Source organism: Natrix helvetica, assembly GCF_964273705.1.
Source record: "Natrix helvetica genome assembly, chromosome: 3".
Taxonomy (NCBI): Eukaryota; Metazoa; Chordata; class Lepidosauria; order Squamata; family Natricidae; genus Natrix; species Natrix helvetica.
Genome location: NC_138549.1, coordinates 78,640,803 through 78,651,931, shown reverse-complemented (window position 1 = coordinate 78,651,931; position 11,129 = coordinate 78,640,803). Strand labels below are relative to the sequence as shown.

The window sequence follows — 11,129 nt, the reverse complement described above, 5'->3', positions numbered from 1 at the left end:
CACTCATAATGCAAAGTGCACCCATGCACATGCGCACACAACCCCCCCCACGCGCCACACTGCTTGCCTCCAAGCTGAGTTTGGAATTTCTTCCCGGGGGGTGCTGGGGGAGGCGGTTTTTGCCCTCCCCAGGATCCAGGAAAACCTCCGAAGCCTGGGAAGGGCGAAAAATGGGCCTACCGAAAGTTCGGAAATGATCCATTTCTAGCTTCCGGAGGGCCTCCAGGGGGCCAGGGGAGGCTGTTTTCACCCTCCCCAGGCTTCAGGAAAGTCTCCGGAGCCTGGGGAGGGTGAAAAACCAGCCCAAAAGACAACCCAGAAGTTCAGAAATGGATCATGAAGCCTGAGGAGGGTGAAAATGGCTTCCCCTGGCCCTTCGGAAGGCTGAAAATCAGCTGCCCAGGGTGCATGTCCACGCTGGAGCTGACGGCTTGCATGCCACCTGTGACACACGTGCCATAGGTTCACCATCATGGTGCTAGAACATGTAATCTGAGAATGAAGTACTATACCTGTTCCCACTATAAACTGTCCCCTTTTTGGCAATGTAAAGTATAATTTTCTCCCAAAGCGGAAAGTAGCAATCTGACAAGTATATGTTCAACTGTTATAGAGCAGTTTTGCTGTACTATAAAGTATAAAATAAGCCTTGTGCATACACTATTATTTGACAAGGTACAATAGGAAAGTCTCCTATAAAGAAGACGGAAGTAAAAAAGATGCCTTGCACCTAGGGATACATTTTCTCCCTTTCAACATTTAGCAGAAAAAATATGCTGATTAAATTTGCCACTATCCAACGCATACCCCATGACAGACACAATTTTTCTATCATCAGCATGCAAATAGGGTAGCCCTTTTCATCTGAAGTAATGTTTTAGGAATTAAAAGCTGCATTTCTTAACAGTTACATTTTTCTAATTAAAGAGCAAATGAAGTTGTTTCTCTGTCAGCTACATTTGAAAAAACTTAAAATTCTTTTTAGTTTGTTATTAATATTTGAGATATGAAGCTCACATACAGAGTGAGAAACTGATGGCTGTGCACATTAAGGAACCCTAATATTTAAATCTATTTGTATGCACATAGTTGGAAAAATATACTGACTTGGCAAGAGACCAGAAAATTTTATCTAGCCCTACCTGAAATAAAGGGAGTGTTCAAACATGCTTAATCAGGATTTGTTTATTAGGCGTCACAGGTAAACTGATAGAAAGCAAATTTCAGAAACATTAAATTCCCAGTGAAATACTTAAAAAGGTATCTAGTAACCAATTTTAGCAATACAGCTAATTTTCTGAATGAAAGCAGAAATTGCATACAGTACTCACTGTAAGAAAGGATTATGAATCTCTGGTACTTGTATCATAGGAAAATAGTATATTGCATGGCTGAAGGGGATAACAAATTGTCTAGAATGTATGGCCTGTTAAGCATTTAATAATACGGTTCTTTTACGTTAATCACACTCATGTCACAGATAACTTGCACTGCTACAGCAAGTTTTTTGGATGAATATGTTCTGGCTGTCAAGCAAGTATTAAAAATGATTTTTATGCCCCACCTTTGCTGGGTGAATACATTTATTCTGAAATAGTGCCAAGAACTGTTGGTGAGTAACTGATTATTTTATTGCGCCATCCTTTCTCTAGCCATACCAATTTCATTAATGTTCCTTCTGTAATTTAAAAGAAAAAAGAGCCAAAGTCCAAATACATCCTCAGCTACACAGCTTTAGTGAATCCATTCTTAAGCATTATTTTAAGGCTTGCCAAGCTCAAACCGGTACTTAAAAATTAATCCAACCCACTGAATCCATATTACTCACTACTAGGTCAAAATGCAAGTGGTTTGGTGGATCAGTGTTATGCAAACCCTACCTCACATGGTTAGTGTTGAGGGGAAAGAAATTGGACAATATTATGCACATCACGTCGGGTTCCAAGAAAAGGCAGAATATGTATCTAGTAAATGAACAAGGAAAGGCATGACTATAATACAATTCTTGAAAAGTGGTTATCTACTTTCTAGAAGGAATCCTCTAAAAGGATTTGATAGGTGTATTGTACTGTATACATTTAACACACTTATTAACTGCCCCATCTTATAACTTTGGGTGGGGGCAACAGACCAAAAATCCTAGATATAAATAATGAAATAATCATAAAAGATATAACAAAAGTATGCATGCATAGAAGAACCCCATGTAACGATCAGTTGAAACCTAGAGCTAGTTTATAATAAGTTTGGGGGATGCATATTTCTCAACTCATATAGGTGATTGAAAACATGTCCCAAAGAATGGAGGCAACCTTATGCACCTTCATTTGCAAGTACATTAATCTTTTGAATTAGTTCAGAAACGGCAGGAAATGAAGCTTAAAGAATGATTGTTTTTCACAGACGCTGTCAACAGCTTCATTCTCATAATCCAGAACGACGTCTTCATATACAGGTAATTCTCGACTTACGACCAGAGATGGTATTCAGCCAATTCTCTCTGGTTCGGGTGAACTGGAAGTGGTGGCTGCAGGAGGCCCCACCCACCCACCACCACATAATGCGTGATCTGCGCATGCACAGATGGCGCATGCGAGCAAAGCGAGTACCGGTGCACAAGTGCTCACATTTGCGAACTGGTAGGGAAGGCAAGTGAATCCCACCACTGCTTGTAACCATAACAGAGCTCAAAATTTATGTTGCTGAGACAATTGTTAAATGAGATTTCCCCCATTTCATGACCTTTCTTGTCACAGTTGTTAAATGAATCACTTCAGTTGTTAAGTTAGTGACAGTTGTGTTGTCTGGCTTTCCCATTGACTTTGCTTGTCAAAAGTTTGCAAAAAGTGATCAAATGACAATGGGACATTGCAACTGTCATAAATATGAGTCAGTTGGTAGCCTTTGAATTTTGATCATGTGACCATAGAGGTGCTGCAATGGTCGTGTGAAAAATGGTCATAACTTACTTTTTTCTCCAGTGCCGTTGTAACTTTGAACGGTCACTAGATGAACTGTTGTTAACTCGAGGTCTATCTGTACTTTACTCTCCCTGTGCAGGAGCGACCGAATGCTCACATCAATAGTTTAAAAAAAAAGTGACGAAAGGGCGATCTGTTCTATATTGCATGAACCTGTCAATACACATAAGTAACCATCCTGTCCTTTCCTGCGGACCTTTCCCATCGCCCGAAACCGATGCGAGGGAAACTGTCGCTTTAAATCTCTCTACCCGTCCCCTCCCCTTGGAATATAAATCTAACCGTAGGAAAAGGGGGAGGACGGGGAGGACAGGGCTCATCAACTTCACCCTCTTCTTCTGATTGGCCAATGCAAAAGATGCCGAGGGGAGCGTGGCGGGCGGAACAAGCGCCGGATTAAAAGACAAGACGGCGCCTTATAACAAGAGAAAAAGGGCATGGCTGCGAGGCGCGTGCGCTGTGCGGCGCGAGAGCGCGGATGGCCGTTTTTTCCCCCTCCCCCCCCTCCTCGTCACGCAAGGAGGCGGAGGGGGAGCGCCCTTGACTGGGCAGGTGAAAAGCAAAAGTGGGGAGCCTCTCCCTTTTCTGGCTCTCGGTGGGGGGGTATTTTCGCGACGACGGTGTTGTGAGCTGTGGAGACCGAAGGGAGGGCCGCCTGCTTGCTATCCGAGGCAGCTTGGAATGAAAGTGAGCGAAAAGGAATCCCCTTCGTGGGCACCGCTGAGCCTGGTATAAATGGGGAGTGTGCCAGCGGCCTGTTTGTGTGCGTGGAGGGGGGAAAAACGAGGGGAAAGGCAGAAGCTGCCCCCTGGATACAGTTGAGGAGGGGGAGGACGGCTGCCCGTGTTTGGGACTCCGCACAATTAAAAGGGGAGCCATTTTGAAAGAAAACCATACCGGGAGGAGGGGGGCAGGCAAGGATTCGCGTGAGTTTTGTTAGGAATGGGCTGCATTTTGATTAGTCAGATGCTCCTCGGGGGCGGGGGGAATACGGTTTACCCTTATTTAGGGAGATAGGCTTTATCTCTAAGGAAAAAAAAGTCTGTCAAAATTGGGAGACCAAATGAAGGCTTTGTGCCTCGTACATTTTCGGGGGAACATCAGAGAATTTTCTCCCATTAATGCTGGCACGACTGATTTTCTTTGCTCTGGAAATGATTTATAGTTATGTTGTCTTCTGAAAGTCGGCGCCCCCCCCCATCAATATTTAAAAATTTGGGGACCAGGATGACCTGGCTTGAATGGATGTTATGACAGGATGTTTTTAGGATCCAACAGACGTTTTTACCATTTCTCTTGCACGGATTGCTTAATAGCGTTCTCTTACTGTACGGTTCTTATTTTTGGGATTGTAAACTTGTGTAACCTTGGTGTAGGTGGAGTTGTGCCAAAGCCATATTTTCAGCACTTACTTAATATTTAGTGATTTTGGCCAGCAGATGAAAACACTAATGCAGAAGACGATACTTAGGTCTGATTTTCTATTAAGAATTTGCAATTCAGAAGTTATAACAAAACCTAGTGAAGCTTGCTGCCAATCCTTAAAGCTCTGGACTGCCTTGCAATTTTTAATGTATTATTTTATTTAAAAAATGAATACAAACTAAACTAAGAAAAAAAATTAAACAAAAAGCTAAACGCAAAAAAATGAAATAAAAAATACAAAGAAGTACAGGTAGTCTTTGCTTAAAACCATTCATTCAGCATCAGAAATTATGACATCGAACAAAGGAACTCAAGAACTCTCTTGAAGTTACTCTGGTTGTAGCACTTCCATTATTACATTGATTATGACCTGGGGGCTTTGTAACCTGTTCACACATGCAACTAGTTGCCAACCGCTCTGCGATCATGTGATTGCCATTTGCTATCTTCCCTGCCAGCTTCCCCAAAAAGTCAATAGGGAAGCTGGCAGAAAAGGTTGCTAGCACTACTAAGTGGACTCTCCCAGATTTCTGGGGGCTGGCTGGAAAAGTCCAAGCAGAATTTTGGCATAGAGTGTTTGCAGCATGGTGCATTTGCAATGTGTTTGGATTTTGGAATGGATGCAGTGTGGGGTCATTTTGCTGTCACCTCTTAGGAAACAAGAGGGAGTTCTCTTCCCTCTGGGGCCTGGCTGTAAATGCCCCATGCTGCAAACACTGCTAAAATCCTGCTTGGATTTCAGGATAGACATTTTCCAGCCAGCCTTTTTAACAGTGACAGGGTTGCCTTCTGGAGGAATTTCCCTCCCCCCCCCCCGCCCCTTCATAGGAGTCAGTATGTCCAGCAGGCAGCTTTTTAACCCTGGAGTGCAGGGATTATGGTTTGTGCACCAAGGAACACATGATGTCTTGCCTAACTGCTTTCCTCAATGACTGAAGATTTCAGTCTCAATTGTTTTAAGTCAAGGACTACCTGTAGCTTCCAACTTTTTTTACAGCAGTTATAAGTACAGCTGCAAATTTATCTTTGAACTTTATGGTTACAACACGTCTCTTCTTTCTATAATGTATCTTTTCCAATAATCAAAACCATAAATTCTCCAGTAGGTAGAGACATCATCCAGACCTGGGTTAACTCTGTCAGTATCCAATAGGACTGAGTCTACCAGTTGATAAGTCATGCCCTCCGTGATAGCTCCTCCCAGCTTAGACTCAGTCCTATCCTTGGACAAGCTGTGTCTTTTGATCTCTCCTACCTTGATTTAACTAATTGGCAAAACTTCATATCCAAATTCCTTCTTAATTCGATCAATTGGCTTTTGCTATTCCAAATTTCTCCTGACCTGAAATTCGGGAATTCTGCGGTTTCCCTGAGCCTTCTGGAGGGGTTCAGGCCTCGGGCCTCTTCTAGGCTTAATCGGCTCGTCGGACAGAGCGACAAGCCCCCCTTCGGCCCCTGTTGTGCTCCTTATTCCCCTCTACTGCTGCCGCCGCAAGCAATCTCACAGTTCATTGCTAATTACGGCTGGCGTGGCAGCGTGGAAAGCTACCGCTTTAACCACCGCCACATCAGCCGCAGTCATTTGTATTTTTACTGTTTTTTCTTATCCAAGAAGTCAGCTTACGTATCTCAGCAAGTTCCATCATCTTTACCAACTCTTTCTCTGATGTGGGTAATCTTGCTATCTCTATGCATACAATAATATGTCTGCAATTATACACAAAAATGAAGTTCCTTGATTTTTTTCCAGCTGTTTGGCCAATCATAAAAGAAAAAAATATGGTCTCAATTGTGTGTTAATCTTTAAAATCCTCTTAATTCAATGTATGTATTCGAATCCAAAAAATTCTACCTTTTTCACATCTCCACCAAAGTTGATAAAAAGGCCTTTCTTGTTCACATTTCCAATATAAATATGAAGTGCCTTCATATATTCTAGAAAATTTATCTGGTGACATATACCAGTTTTTATTAAAAAAATATTTTAAGATTGTGACGTAGTATAAATTACAATCCTTTCAAGCACTTATTTTCCTTTGTTCCATCTGTACAGGAATCCTAATTAAATCTATAATTGTGTGATGCTTAACCAAGATTGATGTGGATGTATAATTGATTTAAAAGAATTGCAATGGTTTGTAGCAGGAGTGGTATTTACTTACCTTCCCTATCGGTTCGCAAATGTGGGCGCATGTACACGCTTACTTGCTTCACTTGCACACACCACCTCCCTGCATGTGCTAAGCATTCTGCACATGTGCTTTTTGCTAAAAAAAAAAGGGCCTAAATGGGATGCCATAGAGTTGGGATGGGTGGGCAGGGCCATCTGCAATTTCTGCTACTGGTTTGGGCGAACCGGTCCAAACCGGTGGAATATCACCTCTGGTTTGTAGCATGTAGAAGAGGAAAGATAACCCTCATTTTCTGATTGACATGCTGTTATGTATAACAATCAGATTTTTAAAGATAGGACTTTTGTTGGATTAAAAATAATTTTTATTGTATGGAAGATGGGATGAGGAAGAAAGCCTCATGCTCCAAAGATCCTACATACCTATTCTAGAAAATTGTCTGTTGCATTTTTTTATCCACCTTTATTATTTTTATAACTGAAGGAGGCCAACATATTTAATATTCCTTCCTCTTTCTATATTCCTGATAATGCCACCCTGTGAGGTGAGTAGAGCTGAGAAAAACTGACCGGCCGAAAGATATCAAGCCAGTTTCGTGCTTGAGGCAGGACTAGAACTCACAATCTCCACAGTCTGGTTTCTAGCTTGGTACCTTAGTCACTAGATTAAACTAAGTCTCTTATTTCTTGCTTCCTACTAGACCCACTCCTCATTTAGTGACCACAATCCATTTCATTGACTTTATCATTAAGTGAAATAATTACTAAGCAATTCAGGATAGTTTGTATAGAATTTCAGTTGAAGGAGTAGTGTTTATTAGTCACATTGCCAATATTTCATTTTTTTTCAATGAAATATTTGTTTACATAAATTATTCTGTACAGAACAGGTGCTTTCTTGTGGTTTATTTCTGAACCAAAATATTCCTGTTTGTTCTGGATATAGAATAAAAACACAGTTGTTTTATTGTTTAGTCCAGAGATGGATGAAAACATATTGTATTTTTCGCACTATAAGATGCACTTCCCCCCCCCCAAAAAAAAAAAAGTGGGGGGAAATGTCTTTGTGTCTTATAGAGCAAATATTAAGGCAGGGGGAGGGGGCTTGGCACTGTCACCTGTCATCGCTGACACCACTCGCTGCCACGGGGAACACGAGCCTTTGCTACCGAACAGCTGATCGGTGTTTGGATTGGCCTCCCGGAATACTGCCGATCAGCTGTTCTTGGCATCGATAGCGGAGATTGGCGGCAGCAATTCCCGCCACCTAGAACAGCTGGGAAGCTGAGTCAACCGCCAGTCAGCTGTTCGGCAGCAAAGTCTCCAGTGTTTCCTGGTGGCGATGGCAGCTCAGCTCAGTTAACCAGTGGTGGGTGCAATGGAGTGGAGCCCTGACGAGCCACGTGCTGGGACTGTGATAACATGTTGAAACTGACCAGGCTGTTTGCTGCATGGACGCTAGCCAGATCAATACCGGATGGATGCTGGGAGGCAGAGGCAGATTTTTTTTTCTTGTTTTCCTCCTCTAAAGCTAATGTGACAGACAGTTTCATTTGTACTGGCCATGATCAGTGAAATCATACTCGGCATCTCTGTAGATTTTGTTTTGGCCAAAAGATAGAAAAATAAAACCTTTCCAGGTTCAGTGGAATTTCCAGAAATCGCAGTATTTGTTTCTGGGTTGAAACAAAGCGTATTTTCCATTTTGTGTACAATTCTAGTGGAAATATGCGAAAGAGGATGATATTGAGTCCTCATTCTGATATTTTTCTACCACTGTAGTTTCATTGCAGCAATTTATTAGGATAAAATTTAAAACTAAATATGTAAAAAAAAACCATTCGCTACAATTTCTCCAAATAAAGTTTTTAACCGTTTTCTTAGAACAAAAGAGAATATAGTTCTATGACCAATCTCTTTAAATTATTACTTTATAACTAATCCATAGTGTTCAGCATGTATTAAATTTGCCTCTATGTGTGAGAGAAAGGTTTGCTTTGTAAGCTTTGTTTATACAAGAATTTCATTTGTTGTATCTTTACTAAGCATTGCCATCTTATTTTTTTTAAAAGTAATTTGACACTATATAAATGAAATTGAAAACCGCATTTTCTACTTTCGTTGCAGAAATACAACTGATGACTTACACAGATTGTAACACAACTTCTGAATATATAAGTGATATCTGATAAGAACCTCCTTTTCTAATCAAGGAAGAATACTGCAACAAGAATTTGAATTTTATTAACTCCAAGTCTTGAATAACGTATTGGGACATTGTTATGAGAATATTTTTTCATTCCTTGGTGATTTTTCTACATGCTGCCTAGTTGATAATAAATTCATTCAGAATGTGAATTGATGGAAGAAGATGTTGTGTTAAACATGTGTGAAGATAATTCGTTTCATGTTCGTTACAGGTAGGCATATATACTAATTTTTAATACATTGAAAAATTAACTTAAGGCTTGCATCTGAATGCTTACTTTAATTATTCACAATATTTCAATGGCTCAGTTTATGTATGACTAGTTATCCTATTTATATTCATTTTAATTGCAAAATTAGAGTTCATCCATGATTGACCTTTTCCATAAGCTTGTAACATCTGTTACAAGAGCATTGTAACAAATGCTCTTTTTAATTTTTCAAATTTTGCTTGAAGCTTCCTTATTTTTACCTGTGCTGAGCCAAGCTATGAAGCTACATACAGTATGTGAGGAATGGTGTTTAACAGGTGTACCTGGTACATTGTTTTAAGAGTAATTTAATGTGAAAGATAGTCTGTTTTCATTGCCCATCCCTGTTTGTTCATGTAGGATAAAATGAATCTTGTGTTTGTAGCACTATCATCATTTGGATCTATTTTTCTAAAATCACCTTATTTATTTATTTATTTATTTTTCAAGATTTATAGACCGCCCCCTCTCCCCGAAGGGACTCGGGGCGGTGTACAGGCATCTCATTAAAAACAGATACAAAAGATAAATACCCTATACCCTTAAAAACGAATTAAACCTAATACAGCTGTACAGAATAGTAAAAGTTAAAATCAACTAAAAAGCATACTCCTAAAAATTTAAAAATGCAGGCTTGAGGGACTAAAATTGGGAATTAGGCCAGGCCGGCTAAATTGAACAGGTGGGTTTTAAGCTTCTTACGGAAGGAGCGGAGGTCAGTGGTAGTTCTGATATCCGGGGGGAGGTCATTCCAGAGGGTCGGGCCCATCACAGAGAAGGCCCTACTCCTGGGCGTCGCCCGCTGGCATTGCCTAGTGGACGGCACCCAGAGGAGTCCCTCTCTGTGAGAGCGAATCGGCCGAAGGGATGTATGGGGCAGGATATGATCCCGCAAATAACTAGGTCCTGTGCCGTGGAGCGCTTTAAAGATGATAACCAACACCTTGAAACGCACCCGGAAAGCCACAGGTAGCCAGTGCAGACCGCGCAGCAAAGGTGTTACGTGGGAGTATCTAGTGACTCTCACAATTGTCCGCGCGGCCGCATTCTGAACCAGCTGCAGCCTTCGGGTGCATCTCAAAGGGAGCCCCATGTAGAGAGCATTACAGTAGTCCAGTCGAGACGTCACAAGCGCATGAGTGACTGTGCAGAGGGCGTTCCGGTCCAATAGGGGACGCAATTGGCGCACCAGGCGAACCTGGTGAAACGCCCCCCTTGCCACGGCTGTCACATGGTCATCCATTGACAGCCGGGCATCCAGGAGGACGCCCAAATTGCGTGCCCGATCCACGGGGGCCAGCTGTTCGCCCCCAATGGCCAGTGATGGACGTAACTGGTTGAACCGGGGTGCCAGTAACCACAGCCACTCCGTCTTGGACGGGTTGAGCTTGAGTCTGTTACTTCCCATCCAGATCCGAACGGCTTCCAGACATCGGGACATCACTTCGACGGCATCGTTGGGGTGGTCCGGGGTAGAGATGTACAGCTGCGTGTCATCAGCGTACACATGGTAATCTACCCCGAACCCACCTCTAGACTTTTGCCAAAGTTACTAAGATAAATCTGCAATAGTGAGTTTTCTCATATGGATTTGATTTATTTGCTGCAGCCTCTTCTCCCTTATTTTCTGGGCTGAAGCTAATATTAGTTTAGTTCAAAACCACTGGAATTTTAGCCTTTTATGCCTTTAGTCACTACATGAATAATATCTATTCTTTTATTATTCATATGTCCTTTGTTTCTGTATGTTTTTATTGTGTTTATTATCTTCTAAAACAACAATGTTGGTGCTAAAAATATGTGCAATGTTTTTATCCAGAACCAAAAATATGATTTGTATCAGGCATAGTAATGCATTCCTTGCTGGCAAGAGTCTCCTTAAAGAAGATGCATGTTCTCCTGGGCTGTTATGGAAAGTGCAAGTTTATATTTAAGGAGACCCAGATAGCTCTTCCATAGCAATGCCAAAGAATGTAAAAGACTATTTTTGAAACACAGAAAGAGCAATCAGAGAGGAATACTTATGATACCTAGATCAGTTTTGGGTTTAATTAAAAGTAGTGATCCAATAGAAAGTACAAGAAGATTCAAATTTCTTTTGCCAACTCTGTTCCCAAAACAATATTTTTTATT

At 41.4% G+C, this 11,129-nt stretch overlaps 1 protein-coding gene across 5 annotated transcripts in view; it reads left to right on the top strand.

Moving 5' to 3' along the window:
• Window positions 1-3,461: 3,461 nt before the first annotated feature.
• GPSM2 (G protein signaling modulator 2) overlaps window positions 3,462-11,129 on the top strand; it is a 48,963-nt gene continuing 41,295 nt past the window's right edge. The window contains exons 1-2 of one of the 5 annotated variants that reach the window (XM_081946868.1): window positions 3,462-3,710; window positions 8,665-8,957. In XM_081946868.1, coding sequence (XP_081802994.1) covers window positions 8,899-8,957 — 59 coding nt within the window. In that variant the 5' untranslated portion in view covers window positions 3,462-3,710; window positions 8,665-8,898. Of the gene's footprint in view, window positions 3,711-3,873; window positions 3,896-8,664; window positions 8,958-11,129 lie in introns of those variants that run through there. The other 4 variants (XM_081946867.1, XM_081946865.1, XM_081946864.1 and 1 more) reach the window with 4 other exon arrangements.